The sequence below is a fragment of the Bacillus rossius genome, chromosome 17 (genome assembly GCF_032445375.1).
Source record: "Bacillus rossius redtenbacheri isolate Brsri chromosome 17, Brsri_v3, whole genome shotgun sequence".
NCBI classification, from domain to species: Eukaryota; Metazoa; Arthropoda; class Insecta; order Phasmatodea; family Bacillidae; genus Bacillus; species Bacillus rossius.
In genome coordinates this window covers 15,982,576-16,000,384 of record NC_086344.1, presented here as the reverse complement: position 1 = coordinate 16,000,384, position 17,809 = coordinate 15,982,576, and the positions used below count along the sequence as shown (strand labels likewise).

The 17,809-nt window shown below is 38.9% G+C and overlaps 1 protein-coding gene across 5 annotated transcripts in view; it reads left to right on the top strand.

Moving 5' to 3' along the window:
* Nucleotides 1-17,339, top strand: part of LOC134540603 (apolipoprotein D-like) — a 28,106-nt gene extending 10,767 nt beyond the window's left edge. For 2 of the 5 annotated variants that reach the window (XM_063383435.1, XM_063383436.1), the window contains exons 2-7: nt 2,332-2,437; nt 11,542-11,666; nt 13,626-13,756; nt 14,939-15,027; nt 16,519-16,611; nt 17,070-17,339. In XM_063383435.1, coding sequence (XP_063239505.1) covers nt 11,550-11,666; nt 13,626-13,756; nt 14,939-15,027; nt 16,519-16,611; nt 17,070-17,197 — 558 coding nt within the window. In that variant the 5' untranslated portion in view covers nt 2,332-2,437; nt 11,542-11,549 and the 3' untranslated portion in view covers nt 17,198-17,339. Of the gene's footprint in view, nt 1-2,329; nt 2,438-7,241; nt 7,327-11,541; nt 11,667-13,625; nt 13,757-14,938; nt 15,028-16,518; nt 16,612-17,069 lie in introns of those variants that run through there. The other 3 variants (XM_063383438.1, XM_063383437.1, XM_063383439.1) reach the window with 3 other exon arrangements.
* Nucleotides 17,340-17,809: the final 470 nt, after the last annotated feature.

The following is a 17,809-nucleotide window of genomic DNA, read 5'->3' as shown; positions in this document are numbered from 1 at the left end:
AACCTCTTTAAAAATTAAAAACAAAATTGCTTGGAAGTTTCGCGTGGTGCAGTATAATTTGGTGTATCCTCAGATGTTAGTGTTTTTATACGGTAATGTAATGAAAATTTGAAGGAAAAAAACACAAAATTTAAAATCTCCTGAACGTAAGATTTTTTAGAAAATGTTTCAATAACTGGAGGAAACAGCTTCAAATTATTATTATTATTATTTGTTTACGGTGGATTTAGAAGCGCAGGGGGGTTAAGTGACCGGGAAGAATGATGAATTAGGCATTGAATACTTCCCATTGAAATGGCGAGTACTAAATTTTGGAAATTTATTTTAATGCTTTTCTGATGTCTTAGGAATTCATTATGAAAGTTATGTAGTAAATAATTTATGTTTATGTATAAAGTTTTATTTAATCCTATAAGGGATTCTCGGACGTGGAGGTCACCCCAACCGCTTCCCCCATGAGACGGCCACTGAACACCTCACAGAGTATTCGAAGTAGCTGTGGAGGCGTGGGCAAGGCTCCAAAGTTCCAGAACCGAGTACAAGAGGCTCTCGATTACGAAACGAGCGAGCCAACGACATGACCCGCCCTCTTCCCAATGGAGAATCTGAATCGATCCGCTCTCGGTTCGGGGAGATTCGATTATCTCCGGTGATCAAGGTGGGCCCATGCTGTTCTCGGGTTGGCAGCTACCAGGAGATGGCCGGCTGTGGGGCGCCCTAAGATGTACATCAAGTTCTGTACCTGCCCGAACACGCCCGAATATTCACCTTCGGCCAACCTCGGGGGTTTATTTATATATATTTATATTTCTCTGTTTATTTTAATGTAGCTATACTAACCTAACTAACCGTCCATAGTGTTTTAAAGTGTTTTAATGTAGCTAACCTAACCGACCACTTTTAATATTTCAATTAATTTTTCCTGCGCAAAAATAAAACAAATCCCGAGGTTGGCCGAAGGTGAATGTTCGGGCGTGTTCGGGCAGGGACAGAACTTGATGTAAATCTTAGGCTTCTCGGCCGGCTGTATGGTGGTCGAAGTCTCTTCCTACATCACCGAGAGACACCCACATAAAAATTGTTTGATGTGTAACATCCTAGCGCTTGGTATTCTGCATTTGGTTAAAGTAATTTGCGTGAATGCGACGTAAGTCGCATGGAACGGAAATTTGTTACCACGAAAAAGGCCGTCTGTGGTGGATGGCGCGAAACAAAATTCAAAAAGCCAAAAAGGAAACGTATTTAAAACTTCGTTCCGCTAATCAAATTATTTTCTAGTCGGTGTAGCTGCTCTGGCAGCTAATTCTAGCGGCCGGGGTGGAAACTAGGTGTTGTACGCGTCAAGAAATTTTGGTTGAAAACTCTAATTTTCGTTTATTTATCGTGCACGGCAGTATTTTAAAGAACTGTTCATGCTCGAGTTTCGGATTATAAGTACGTGTATTTGCAACATGTGAACACACGAGGACCGGATGGCTCAAACTATTAAATGTGAACCACCCAATAACTTTAAATTCCCATATAGAATTACAAAATTTGTAGGCTAAGTTTAAATTCCATGAAAAATATAAAATTTAATGTACTTAGGTACCATATGAGTTGTACACAACTATTGACTCGTGTCGCATTCCAACTGAAGATAGCACCGCAAGTCCATGAGATGCCACGAATTAGGAATGGATTGTCCTTAAAAAAACGGCTTGTTTAGACGACATTTACAAATTACCTTTCAACTATTTAGAAGGTCGATAAAAGAGGCCGATGTATTTGCGAAGGTATTTTCAGTTATCTGCTAGGCCAAATGATCCTTTAAGGGGGTATTTGGTAACCGCCAACGACATTCTTATAATATCCCAACGTTTTATTTTAAACAACAGAAATGAACACAAATAAATCATTTAGATGGCACGGTGATTCAAGAATGAAATTGGTTGACTCGCTCTGAGTAGTTTTATCGTCGCGGTGGTAGTAGTAGTAGTAGTAGTAGTAGTAGTAGTAGTAGTAGTAGTAGTATTAGTAGTAGTAGTAGTAGTATTAGTAGTAGTAGTAGCAGTAGTATCAGTAGTAGTAGTAGTAGTAGTAGTAGCAGTAGTAGCAGTAGTAGTAGTAGTAGTAGTAGCAGTAGTAGTAGTAGTAGTAGTAGCAGTAGTAGTAGTAGTAGTAGTAGTAGTAGTAGTAGTAGTAGTAGCAGCAGTAGCTACACAAGCGCACCCTCACGAGTAGGCAGAGAATCTACTCGGTGTAATCTAAAGAGATTCTAGAGCCGCGAGTCTGTTGACCGTGGGTGTGTTTGGGGGGAAGGGGGCAAAGATGGATCCTTACGTAACGCAGGTGTGAAGAGCCGCTGACAGGAGATTGAGCCAGTCATGTTGACGAGCGCTATATAAGACCCTCCCAGGCGTCAGCTGAGGGCAGTTCCAGAGAAGACAACCGACAGGTGAGTGCTACCAATCAACCCACATACATCCCCTCCCTACCCCTGCAGACAGGGAAGGAGGTGGGAGGTAAAACAAAAGGACACCAGGGGCAAGTGTGGTGACACACAGGGCTGCGTCCATAGCACACACAACCCTATACATCCCTCAGCAAATGCAGCCACAATGTTAAATGCATGCATTTGTGCATGCTGTCATTTTGAGTCGTAATATCTATGAATATTGGGGATGCCTTGTGCATGCCAGAAGACAAATAAAATACAAGTTGGCCCGGGGGAGGGGGAGGGGTGGGGGGCTTTCCCGCTCTTCCAACTCGAACTCTTAATGACTACAAAATGGGAGGACAAGAGCCCCTTAAAAGGCTTGTACCTCCCCCGCACTGAGGGATTCCCCTGTGATGGACAATTGGTGGCAGCCTGGGGACTGTGGCCATACAGCTTTATGCTGTTTCCGAATAGCTTAGTTGGGACGTGTTCTTTATTGATGCAGCCCTAATAGAGGATCTTTTATAGGTAGTATTCAGTGAGAAACTAGCCGTGAAAGGATATCCTAATTCTTTAGACACACTGTTAGAAATTACAGCAAAAATATCCGGACTTTTCAACAAAGAATTCACCTCAAATAAACGAATGTTCGTAGGAACTAGGCCATTTTTCGATTTCGAGTGCTGTTTTTAGGTCAGACACACACGTAGAAGAAACAAGAGTGTGTCTGCAGGACTTTTAACAAGTGTTTTTTTAAAATATATTTTGCTAGTATTACATAAAAAATAATAATTGTGAAGTCATGTTCAAAGACAACTAACCTCATACCCGTAAATTTATGAAGATCCCTGGATAAATTTATTGTAACCAGTGTTTATCGTAAATTTAATGTGAAAATTTTTAACCGTGTGTATTCAAGAAAATTGCTAATTTTTTTTTATCCTTTGAGTTTATAATTAAACAGTCGTTGGTTGGTTGAGCGACAGACAATAGTTATTTTTTTTTTACAGCTAGAGAAAACAAATGCTTCGAAGCCGCAATGATGCATAAGAACAGGAGCAAATCGTCCTTTTCACGAAAGTTTCCATCAGCGAGTCTGAAACTAATTGGAAGTTTAAGAGGGATTGGCCCGCGCCATTTTATTTTTCTTCATATGTTTACTATATTTCTAATTTTTAACAGTTCATACCAATTTTTTAGGCATGTCAAGGCTTAAACAATATCTCCCTGTTGCAACCAAGTATTTACTTACAGGCTTTAGTCTGTAAGCGCCGCGAGAAAACAACTTAATACTTCACGCGGGTGACTGCATCTGTCATGATAACCACGCCAGTTCACAAGTTTTGACTTCCACGAGCAGCCGAAGCTAATTTTGCCACGTCAAACAAAACAAACCCATAATCAATCATAGAAGTTTCATCGCAAGTGGTATCAAAATATTTAAAATTGCAAGATACGCGAGGCCTAACCTTACACGACGCACTATCTAAGTGTCCTTAGGGCTAAAGGGCCCTTAAAGGATGTAATGTTCTGAAATTAAACAAGTCTCGAAAATACGTACCTATATGGTGCTTATTTCCCATCTTTCACTTGCATAGCAACGCGTGACGTTTGCTTGCGAACAGTCAAGTTGTTTTACAAATACCTACAGCAAACAGAACAACATTGGCAGACGGACTCTTGTAGTGTCGTAACCAGCATTCCGTGAAGGAGGGAGTTCAGTATGACCATTATATTATTTGTCATGACTAAGTTTTCTTTAAAATTTAATTTTAAAAAAATGGTTTTCGCATTATAATATCGGAGAGTAGTAAACTTTTATAACTCAGTTTACAGAAAAATTTAAATTCTGTATTTTGTTTTGTATTTAATTAGTTTTAATACTTGTTTGATGATTTCGTTAAAAAAAAGTCATAAACGCAAATATATATATTAATGTTATCAAATACATTAAACACCCATATCAAGTTTGTGTGAAATACATGCTTACAGTAACACGTGTGCAAAGCGGCATTAAATATAGACTAAGTGGGAACACATGTCGGGCTATAATTGCAAGGGAATAGGTACGTTATAGTAACCACGAGAATTCCACCACGAAAATTTAAATGTACGGATTTATTATATCAATTTTTTTCCTGAAAATATTTAAATTGTTTTCACTAAAGGGTATCTGATGAAAAAATATATATTTACAATATTAATTATATAGAAATTTATTATTATACATTTAATATAATATGTATAATATTGCATATTAAATTATTAAATAAATAAAAATTAATTATATTATATTAATATTTATAATAAGGAAAACTTTATTTCCATTATGTGCAATGCTTGATCCCTTCCCTGATTTCACGCCCTTTGTTGTAAATTACGCAACCGTATATAATGGACTCGTTGGTAACGAAACTAAAAATAAAATAAACCGAACGTAAAGATCTTAAGATTTATGAACAATATCTGATGAACTTTGATTTCAAAACTATAAAAAGATAAGCGGGCCTTGACATAGGTAGCGTTATCTCGTGCGGTGGAAAATAAAATAAGTGGAAACGCGGAAGTAAACGACCATTGGACTCTCATGCGCTTAGTTAAGTGGTGTTTATTTAAGATTGCACCTAGGTGTTCTGCGCTATCGTTCCTGTGGAGATGAATGTTGTATAATAACTGAGACTGAAGTCGCTTTACATTACATACACTTCTCTTTCGGAATAACTCCCTAACGATACTTTCGCCTAAAAAGTATGTAACATTGAAAAATGCGTCTTAAAAGATGTCAGCCATTTTTGTTGACAGTCGGAATAGTCGCAATGAGCCTTACAGAATTTTTCGATGCAGTACTTTGTGAAAGGAAGAAAAGCATGTGTCCTTACATGCATCCTTGTAGCGCTATATTTTAGTGACAAGTAACGACGGTATTTTGCTTAGCGACCCATCATCCTTATACTCGTATGCTTGCCTACTACTGCCAAATGATTATCTTTGCGTGTAAAAATGCAAAATTTCCTGAAAATGTAGTGTAAAAAAATTTGTAAATACAAAAATTGGTTGTCTGTAAAGTTGGTTTACGGACGATAGTTTAACGTGAGAACGTCATAACAAAACATTGATGAAATTATTGCATGCGTTTATGAATAAAATTGAATAATTTTTATTGAATTACCACTATTTTGTATGGATACAAAGAAGGAGTGAAATGAAATCTACAATTTAATTGATAAATTTACTTTTATTTGCACTCATTAATTCAAATATGTTTATTACTTTAACGAAGAGATTATTTTATTATAACTTTAATACATGTTTGCTATTTAACTACTTCCAATCTGTGTTATTCTGTTAAGGATAGGACGATGATAGGAAAAGTAGGAAACGAATGGGAGTGTTTCAAGGATGATGTGAAGGAAAATGGCTTACCCAACACCAAGATGCAGTCAAAAATAATATATTTGCGCCACGGACTCTGCAGCAATGCTAGGAGGTTCAGGTTAGCAAAGAGCATTATAAATATTGAGCGTAACGGGACACAGCGAAACGGGACAATGGGCGTAACGGAAGACTTTTTCGTGCGTGCAGCCGGCGTTCATCGATTTATTAGATGTTGTCACGTCAAAAAGTAACATTGAAAAATGCGTCTTAAAAGATGTCAGCCATTGTTGCTGACTGTTGGAATAGTCGCAATGATCCTTACAGCATTTCCGATGCAGTACTTCGTGAAAGGAAGAATAGCATGTGTCCTTACATGCATCCCTGTGGTGCATATATTTTAGTGAAAAGTAACGACGGCATTTTGCTTAGCGACCCATCATCCTTATACTCGTATGCTTGCCTACTGCTGCCAAATGATTATCTTTGCGTGTAAAAATGTAAAATTTCCTGAAAATGTAGTGTAAATTTTTTTTTGTAAATACAAAAAATATATATATTACCGCCGAAAAATATTTGTTATTCGATATGACTGATTGTGTTAACGTTGAAAGAATTTATGTTTCTATTTATGGGTAGTTTCTCACTGAATGTAGCCTTGAAATTGAAGGATCCCCCGTTAATGGCGGCATCAGAGAAGGACGCAGTCTTACTTTTCGAAAAATCTTAAATTTAAAAAAAAGTGAGGGAGTCTTTCAGTCATCGCCAGAGATGAGTAACATCTAACCTCAGTAACGAGCAAATTCATGTGCTCTAATGTTGAAAGTACACTTATAATCAGTGTTGTTAAGTAACGAATTACAAGTAATCGGATTACTTGTAACGATTACTTTTCAAGTAATTTATACTTGTAACGAATTACATTTAAAAAATGTAATTAGTACTTGTAATCGGAATACATAACATTAATTGTAATCGATACATTAAGGTAATCGATACTTTATATTTACTTGCCGTTACTTTTATTCTCGGAACGAATAATGAATACACTTAAGAACAAGAAGATCATACACTTTGACGCCAACCGCCGGTGCTCCCTCTGGTCCGCAAAGGTCGTAATGCCACAACAACACTTGCTCCTAAGTGCATCGAACACGCCCGAGCGTGATGTCCGCCGAGTGTGTGAAAGTGCGCCGCGACGAACACCAAAGCGACGTCAGCGCCCGGCCGGGTGTTGCAATGCGCCTAATTAATTATATAATTATTTTTTGTCAAATTAAAACAACTAAATTAATAACAATTTAAAAGAGGATTCATGTAAGGGAAATTATGTCTAATGGTTTTATAAGCATATATTGTGTAACTTGTCTTTAAGTCCAAAACTGGCCGGGTCGGTTTTCCCGCGTTTCACGTGGTTAGGCGCGAGGCCGCAGGGCGGCCTCGAGCTTAGTTACCGTTGGGAGCTCGCAGGGGTCGGGCGCTCCGCGAACGTCGGGCCATCAGCTTTAGCATCTCTTCAACATTTCAGCAATAGTGTAAGTTTTGTAAATCTTTTAATCTGCTCGGCGCCGACCCCAACCCAGTCGCACGATATTTCGTGCGACTCTTAACTTATTAAATTCTTCCCATCAGGGAACTTTATTTTCATACGTAATTCCATGTCCAGTTTAAGGACCGCGTAGTAGTGGTACGCAATTTTCGGCTCATTAGCCAATTAATTGTCATCGTCGTAGATCCTCCGTAATAAGTGTTGAGAATAATACTGACTAACTTTCGCCTTTTAATTATCATCATTCTAAACGTGTAATTTGTAACGTGTGTTTTATCTAAATAACTTTCATTTCTAAGAGACTTTTACGTGTACGTCTCCAGCTGGCGTGTCCACGTAATTTCAGAGACGTTAATATTTCGTAGCAGGCTAGACTGCAAACAATCCTGAACATAGGAACTTTTCTAAGTATTTACCAGCCAGCCTAAGTTGTGGCAACACCAATTTCGTGTTTATCTGCCAAACCTTTCATAGGGACGAGAATCCACTGTTTCAGCTTGTCGATATAACTTTGCAATCTATCTTGGTCGCACGCGCCGTTACGTACAGGGATACGCGTGTCACAGCGGTCCGACAACGGACGCGGCCAGTCTCGCGACGAATGAGTGTATCAATACTGAATAAAGTGCAGTGTCCTGTAACTCGTTTACCATTCATTTACAAGGCGTCCTGGGTGGCCTGAACAGCCCAGGTAATTTCCGAACCGAGACGCGCTCCTGCCTGCAGCCACGAGGCCGAACCCCCGTTAAAACCCCTGAGATCTTTTACAACGTTAATATTTAATTAAAAAACTAAAACAGGCAGCGGGAGTGGCGTCAACTTTTGTATTAGTAAAGTTTATAATTTTACGCTTGTAGTGCTACGATCGTATGCACAACATCTATGATCAAAAATGAAGAGCCAAAGTGACTTGCAGTGTCTCCAACATTACACTATCCTAAAATCTCCATTTTTAAAATTTAACACATCGCTGCCGTCAAGTGCTCCGGTTGAGCGACTTTTTAGTGTTGGTAAAGATGTTTTTGCCATCAAGAGAGGGAATCTATCTGATGAGAACTTTAAAATGATTTTGTTTTGTAAGGTCAATTCCAAAATTTAAAGAGTGTTACTTTTATTACAGGTAGCTACTGGTATGAAGTCTTTTGATGTTATTCTAACAAGTTTGTCCTCAAGTATTATTCATTTAATTAAAGATAATAAATTTAATCATTACATGAAATCATTTTTTAACATCACATATATGTATGTTTATTAATGTAACAAAGTGTAAAAAAAATTGAATCGTAGGTCAGTTTTAAAATGGTAGCGGAAAGTAATTGTAATTGTAATTGTAATTTTACTGATTACTTCAATGTAAAGTAATTTGTACTTGTAATTAGTTACATTATCACTGCAGTAATTGTAATTGAGCCCGATTACTTTTTCCGAATACTTTTAACAACACTGCTTATAATACAAAATCCGGACACGAAATTTACAGCAGAAATTTTAAAATAATACCGTGCATGATAAATATATACGGGAATTGTGTTTTCAACTAAATTTCTTGACGCGAATCACAAGCAATTTTCGCACCCGCCGCTAGAATTCGCTACCGGTGCAGTTACGTCGATTACTGAATCATATTATTTCAGACCGGAATTTAAAATTATTTAATCATATGACTCCGATTAAAACGGTTAATACTTGTGAAAATTCTAAACCCCCGGCTTTGGACAAGATTTTCATCAAATAATTTTATTAAAATTCTGCCCAGCTTTTAAAAATCACTAAAAATTTCATATTATAAAAGTTCCTTTGGCTTTGTGAACTTTGGTTAGCTCCATCCACCACATATAGCAGCACCGTTCTTTGCGACTTCCGTTCCATCCAGGAAATTACTTCTACCAAATGCCGTATACCGAGCGCCAATATGTCATACATCAATACTTTATATATGAAGAATTAATTTTAAACAAATTGGTTGTCTGTAAAGTCGGTTTACGGACGATAGTTTAACGTGACAACGTCATAACAAAACATTGATGAAATGATTGCATACTTTTATGAATAAATTGAATCATTTTAATTGAATTATCACTATTTTGTATGGATACAAAGAAGGAGTGAAATGAAATCTACAATTTAATTCATAAATTTACTTTTATTTGCACTCATTAATTCAAATATGTTTATTACTTTAACGAAGAGATATTTTAACTATAACTTTTATACATGTTTGCTATTTAACTTCTTCCAATCTGTGTTATTCTGTTAAGGATAGGACGATGATAGGAAAAGTAGGAAACGAATGGGAGTGTTTCAAGTTTAATGTGCCTCGAAAAAGTCAAATCGATGGTTGGTTATTCCAATCTAGTGGAAGAGAGATAGACGCGGCGCAAGTGTACAATGAGCGTAATGTGACACCGCGTAACGGGACAATGTGCGTAACGGGACACTTTTTCGTGCGTGCAGCCGACGTTCATCGATTTATTAGATGTTGTCACGTCAAAAAAGTTAACGAACGTCTAATAACGTTAGTACCATTTAAATTTAAAAAAAAATTGTAGCAAATGGCAGAGGGCAAATTTAAGACCATTCAGAGTGCAATAATCTATTTCGGACTTCTAACTGAATTTGTAAACGTATTTAGTCGTAGAGCAAAATCTTTACACAGGCGTGTATGTGAATCTTGAAACTACAGAGGACTGTGGGCCAATTATATACCCTCAGTCAAAGCAGTGTCGAATCACGAGTCTCCCAGTTGAGACGCCTCACGAGTCAGCAGCCAATGAACAGGCGAGGTTTGCCCGAGTGTGCACATGATCGTGGAGTCTATCCTGGAGGTCATTGAACACGCGAATTTTTCCAGTCCCTAGTCAAACCTGTCTTTCGCAACTTTTCTGTTAGTTCACGCCTAGTGTAGAGAGCCTGTCACACCTCTTTCCCGCTCCAGACACGCAGGTGGCTGCCGCAGGGATTAATTACACTGCACGCGCGCGCCACACTCGCGGCTAGATTACCCTGGACGCGAACTCCAGCGCAATGCTTGCCATGACATTGTCGGGAAGCCTTCATTTCACAGACGAGAGAGCCACACCCGAAGTTCCCCGAAGTTCATGCTCGCGGTTTCCCCCCCCCCCCCCCCGTTCTATCTCATTGTATAAACCGGTGTGGCATTAAATTTTGCAGTAGATTAGGATAGGTTAGCTACATTATAAATACTTTAAAACATTGTGGATGGTTGGTTATATTAGGTAAGTACAGCTACATTAAAAAATACTGTAAAATCATTTTATGGTTGCTTAGCAAATAACTTTTTAATATGTAGCTATCCAGGGCTAGGAAACCGTTTACATGATTTCACAGTATCTTTAATGTAGCTATCCTAACCAAATCAACCGTCCACAATGTTTTAAAGTATTTATAATGTAGCTAACCTAAACTTTTACAATGAACAAAAAAAAACCTGAAGATGCACGATCGGGCGTTTGGCTGTCTCGTCTGTGAAAAGTAGGCTTCCCTGACATTGTCTCGTGTTGGAGGCGCGCGGAAACACAACAGACGTGACGCTTCAACACTAGTTCTCAAACAAAAACGAAGTAGTTGCGTGGCTGTGAGAAACTGGCAAAATAGCATGGAAAATATCGCGCTGGTGTTAAAGGACACAAATAACATATATTAGCTTTGGCCCTGCGAATTCTCTTCCGATACCAAGTCACAAATCGTTAAATCCTATTGGTGTTTACTTTAAATTTTCTGAGGTGATCTTGATGGCACACGACACAGACATTTAGTCTTAAATAATGGAAATACTTCTTTGTTCTGGCAGAATGAAGATTTGTGCAAATTTTTTAACGTATAGAGTTTTGAATTTACCACATAAAAGCTTTGGAATAATCTCCATGAAATATCTCGCTTGTGATCTTCTTACTTTTGGTCGAATAAACAGCCAAGTTGATGTCCTTGTGATGCACGGATGCTTGGATCAGAACTGTACCTCGTGTCTTGCAGACTAATTGTGACACTTCTTCGATTATAGCCACAGTGGTACAGTAGGTATCATGAGTGTCTACTTGTTCCAAAGAGGAAGATATGTGGTCTCCTCGTAGTGATGATACTGTATGGACAGTAGGATAGGAACTGTACTTTGTGCCTTGGTGACTATTGTATAGCCACAGTGGTACCTAGATCAGGTAGAGTGAATGTCTACTTGTTTCAGAGTAGAAGATGAGTGGTATTCTCCTAGTGCTGGTGGCCGCTACGGCAGCAGTGGCAAATGGACAGGTGTTTCTGAACCACAGGTGCCAGAACTTGTCCGTAGTGCAGAACTTCAACGTGGCAAAGGTAAAATAAAACGGACGTTATAAATCTCTTACACCATTTAAGAGTATTATTGAGGAGGGATTAGACCCCAGCCATTTTGGATTTTTCCATCTTTATGTTATAATTCTAATTTTCAACTATTTATTGCAATTGTTGACATGTCACGACATAAATCATATTCACCAGACCTTCTATACCTCGTTGCAAACCCATTTTTACTAACAGGCTCTAGTCTGTAAGCGCCGTGAGGAAATAGCATATTATTTCACGGGGGTGACTACAACTGTCATGATAATCACAACAGTCCGCAAGTGATGACTTCAACAAGTAGCCAGAGCTAAGTCTTACACCATGTAAAGCCAAAAAAACTTAGCACGGTAGCTTTATTGCAAGTGGTGTAAAAAATATTTTCAATTGCAAGATGTGCGAGGCCTTATCGCCTTAAAACCAAACAAAAATGTATTAGTCAAAATCTGACTGAAATCTCTGGTTTCAGATTCATTACTAAAAATAATTTGCAAACATATTTATGACGTTTGGTCTGAAAATTGATATAAGCTCTTGAAGTTGGAACTGAAAACTACTAATTGAGAATAATAGAGAACATATCGAAGTTAAAAGGTCTACAGCCCCAGGAAATGATTTCATTGAAATAATTTAAACATACTGTTACCTCCGTTACTTTTAAAAAAGCAACCAGTTTTTCTTTGGTTCTAGAAATTCTCCCAATTAAGCATTATCCATAAAGTCAGTGTTCAATCCAAATATATTCTCTATTGTTTGTAAAAATAAAAACGTTGTTTTTTCCACATTTAAAGGCATATAGCAGCTCTGAGAAGCACATGAATAAATAAGTCGCATGAATATTTTCACTTTATGTTTTCGCGATAAAACTGCAGCCAAATTTTTTCTAAACTCTGAATCATCCTTTATAACGTTACTGGCTGATGTAACCGGTGTTTCCCGGGCTTTAATCATCGTGAAAAAGGTTTTTTTTTTCCCTTCAGTGGGACGGAGATAATTTTTTTGAAAGACAGTAGAAATTATTTAGACAGAGTGCCAAATTTTCAACAAGCTACGTATAGTTGTTCCATGTGAAAAAACATCGCGTTTCCAAGCTGGTACATGTTCACAACGTGCCTTTTTGACAAAGCGAACATAAGTCAGATGGGAAACAGCACTCGCTTGAAGCCGAAGGGTAAAAATGCAATTATAGCCGTTGTCAAAAGACGCAGATGCACCGACAATGAAACAGCCATTGCAATGATGACGAAGAAAGCGTCAACAATGCAGAAGCGAAATTTGATCATGATGAACCGAAATTGTATTTTACGGGGTATTTACTGGAATGGGTGATGGAGGTGGTTTTCTAGAAATCTCGTATAGACAGTGACCTTTTTCGTTTTTTGAAGGACAAGTGTGCAAAGTTGCATTGCTATCGCAGAAAAACTGTACATTTTTATAAGAAACATTCCAAAAAAATGGGAAAACTACTTCATATGTATGGACAGATTGTTCGTGTTAATAAATAATAATCTGAAATTTAATAAAATGTAAAACAAGGATTATTTATATCATAGGCCTTAGTCACTAACTATGCTTGGTTTCTGGGTTGAAGCCACATCCGGCATACCCTGTTGAAGCCATCTTCAAGAGCGAAATAACAACTGAGTTTATATGGTTACCATTATAAGCTCAATGTGAAGGGTATAATATTGATGGAGTGTGTCCTGTCCTTCCATTTATTTTTTCTTGATTGTCGTCATTTCATAACACAGCACTCACCGCCCTCTGGTGCTTTCACCGGTTGAGTTCTGAGCATGAGTTGTATGGTGACTTGTTCTGGTCCAGTTGTGATCCATCACCGTCTAAAGTACTTTGAAACACTTTGCGTACAGCAGCACATGACGATGCCTGCATGTTCTGGTTATATTGGCCCAGTGCACCTGCACTTGATTCCTGTGGCGTGGCGTGTTGCAGTACCTGGGCCTGTGGTACGAGCACCAGAAAGTGGACGTGTCGTTCGAGGCGGGGGGCATATGCTCGACGGCCAACTACACCCTGAGGAGCAACGGCACCGTGGAGGTCCACAACAGGCAGGTGGACTCCAGGTGAGCCCCGGTGCAGTGCGACGTCCCCACCAACAGGAATCTGATCTATAACTCATGGACACAGGTTCCAATAGATGTCCATCCATACAGACTTCGATTTCTCATGATTTACCGATATAACTCCAAGTAAATGATGGAATGGTTTCCTTATGGTAAGCCATGGCCCATTTATTTTCCAACATCTTTGAATACTGAAGCTTCATAAGTGTTTGTTGTTAACTATGATAACTTTTTTTTTTTTAAACTGAGCTGCTATATTTTTGACAATGAGGTCATTCGATATGGTAGCACTAAAATATTAATTTGGAGGATATCATATAAGGAATCTGCCCTAGGCTTATCGCTAGGTACCATCCCATCGTTTAACCAGGGAGTCATGTCGGGGAGACAAGGAAAACAGAAATATGAATGGCCGGAATGAGATTCGAACCTCTGGAAGGCTACTCTGTGACCTCGTCGTCGACAAGGCGTTAAGCCTAGCTTAAAAAATGGGGTGTTACTGGGTCATGGAACGGCTGTGTGTTGTACGTGAATACAATTTTTGTCGTGTATAGGCAGACATCATATATTATTTTATTACAGTTTTTTATTTTAACACCATAAATATTCACTGTAACTATTTTACACTAATGTTTTATATATGCAATTGATAGATTTTGACGAGAGCTGACGATTGAAACTCAAACGAACGTCATAGCTACTTCGAGACAAAGGTATATACTAAATGTAAATCTCAAAATGCAGCAAAATAACCTCAAAATGGCGGTGATTCCCCCTCCACCGTGCGGGATGGCGTCACAGTCCTCACTTAGCTTAACGAATTATTTGATCCTTTAGCTATTCAGTGGTGTAATTAAATTTTGAATGGAGATTATATATATGTAGCTGCAACGTCAAACTGTATCCCCCGATTTTGTTGTCATTAGTTTTTTTGAATTGCCTCCCACTACGGAAGCAATTTTGAAGACTTATTCACTTCAAAAACAATGCTGTTCGTTTGTCCGGTCGGTATTCAACAGAACTTCTGCCTTAATAGAACCCAAATGGTTTGAAAGAACTGACCCCCATCATTTGTAGCATGTGTTTTGTCCACTCGTTGGGTACCTTGGGTACCTTGGGTAACCGGTTCCCAGGTAAACGCTCAGCTGCGTCAATGATCCTCTGTTGGTGTCCTTGTTCCAGCTCCGGCAAGCCCAAGGACATTTTCGGCTCTGCGTCCTTGGACAGCAGCGTGGGCGAGGCCAAGCTCAAGGTCGTCTTTCCGTCTGAAGGTCAGTTTTTTATATAGATGTTGAAAAATCTTCAAAAATATACCAACGAAGATGAAAATGGAAGTTGTTGGTAGTGTGGGATTTTTACCCACTTAAAAACAACCTATTACTGCTCTTACCGTGGGAAGGGGGCCAGACCAGAAACCGCTTTCGCATTATTCAGTCTGGCCCTAGATATGCTGTTAAGCGCCCGCCGTTGCTGTTTTTTTGGCCTTCAGGACGTCCTCTGCAAATCGCATTACAGCTTTCCAATTGGTCTCGGATCTCGCTATAATCCCTATGATGTTGATGGGGTTATCTGAAGGTCAGTAGCAGCAACCCGCACTGTGGTAGTCTGTCTCCAACTCGACACTTACCGAAAGTAGTACCTATGGTCTACGAATCCTTCTACCACTGTCGTTCTGTCAACGGTGCTCGTAAACAAACATCGTGTGATGCTTACAGTTTGGAAATGGCTACTACTGGTACTACTTTGGAAACATGTTGAATTTCAGGCGAGTTACTTGACACAGACCATACATAGCTTTTTGCTCAAAACCAGTTTGGGGAAGATGACCACTGTCTTCAAGGAACAATATCGGATAACTAATCACCAGCAACTAAGGAAGAATGGTAAAAATTGAAAGAAGTAATCTTGAAGGAAACAGGTTTAATGTCATAGTCATCTTACAATTCATAACTAAACATTTGTCTTTTGTAAAACATATTTCAAAATTTTTCAAAATCACTGGTTTTAATATTTATTACCTTCATTAAAAATCTTCTAGCATGAAAATATTATGACCATTTTTTTAAATTGCTACTGCTTAAATGTTGTTAGAAGCGATCACTTATTACAGCTTCGTGAAATTTTTGATAAAGCTCGGAATTTTAGTCAAAAATATTTTGTGTGGAAGGCTATCAAATATGACCTATATCATTTGCCAAGGACCACTATATTAGAGATACAACACAAACCCTACATTGGTTACATTCTCCTCTGATATTTTCAGGATGTCTACAAATAATAATTAAACAATCCAGAACATGTTTAGCAATTTTCAAACAAAATTTTATTTTAACATTTTTATATCACAGGTTTATTTACACCCATAATAAGTGAAAGTAACCATAATACGAAATAGATCATTTGCAGGAACATGACTTTTATGTTAAAAAAAAATCTTTGAAATAGTTTCCACATCATATAGACAGGAAGCCTCCTTTTTTTTAATAATAATATGAGACTTTAAACTGAAGTAAAGGTGCAAAAAAAATACCCAGCTAGTAAAAGGAAGCTGTAAAATTAATGTTTAATGAATTTATCACAGTTGCAGCTTATTTCTAAACATTCTCATGACTATTTTGACCAGTCCTTTAGTTCAGTTGTTTTTTCGTGACTTTTGTAACGGGCACTCACGCTGACTTCTCATCCTGTTATACGTTGCAGTGTGAGGGGTTGTTGCTACCGGTGAGTGCCAAGGTTATCTCTCCCTCAACGTTTGTTCCCAGGGGGCATAGAGGCGCCGTACTGGGTGCTGTCCACGGACTACACCAGCTACGCCGTGGTGTGGTCCTGCGAGAACCTGGCCTTGAGGAGCATACGTAAGTGCGACACTAGCTCCTGCTCGTGGGACAAGCACCTTGGCCTCCCACACGGGTGCATGAAATTACGAACTAGTAAATATATCTTAATATTAAATTTCCACGTGTATAATTTTCGCAGGCTTTCACGGCCATTGTCTGAAGTATAGCTTGGCTTCCGGGTTGTAGCCGTGTCCTTGGCGAATAACTCACCGACATTTCAGTCGAAATTGCAGTCACCATCATCAGACTTTAGGTGGGAGTAGTATTAGATAACTGCTCCCTGATGATGGCGACTGCACTGTCGACCGAAACGTCGGTGAGTTATTCGCCAAGGACACGGCTACAACCCAGAAGCCGAGCAACTTCAGACAATGGGCCTGAAAGCCTGCGGGTATTATTGGTTGAATCTGTGGTGAATCGTGAAACGTGAGCACGCAGGATTGTACCGGGGCTGACCTTAGCGAGGACTGTTGCAGAGTTCGCGTGGGTGCTGACCAGACACAAGTCCCCCAGCGAGTCGGCGCTGCAGACGGTGAAACAGGTCATCGCCAGCAACAACCTGACTGACCTTCCCTTGGAGCTCACTCCCCAGACCTGCAGCTAGCCAGGGCCACGAGGAAGAAACCAGTCAAACAATCCGAACACAAAATGACGTTCTGATGGAACATGTTCGATGTTCTGTTGTATTTTAGGAGGCTTCATATCTTATATTTCTTTCCGTTTTATAAATACCCAATTTGCTTGAAGTGCAGATGTTAAAATGTTTCATCTTTTCTTCCCCAAAGCTCTCTTTCCGCACCCCCCCCCCCCCCCCCCCGCCCTTCCAAAAATAGCTCTTGCTCGGTTGATCACAGAGGAAATTACAGTTCACTTGTTTGACCATCATCAAAACACTTTCATGCGAAATTGTAATTTACGATGAGAATGAAGAAATGTTTGGCTATAAGTGTATGTTCGTGTGAATTACAAAACAATGCCTGCATTAAAAAAAAAATCTTTTAAGGTTGATTATTTTTTTGCAGTTTTTTTAAATAGTTTTTATCTCAACAATATTTCCGTTCAGTAGTATATTATTGTTCCTGGGGCCAGTGTATGCAGTGGGTCATCAAACAACCCACAGTGTTTTGTTGTTACACCCACATAATATAAATACTAATAATATAACGGTTTGAAGTTAAAGGTCTCCACAATGGATGGAATGATGAAGGAAAAAACA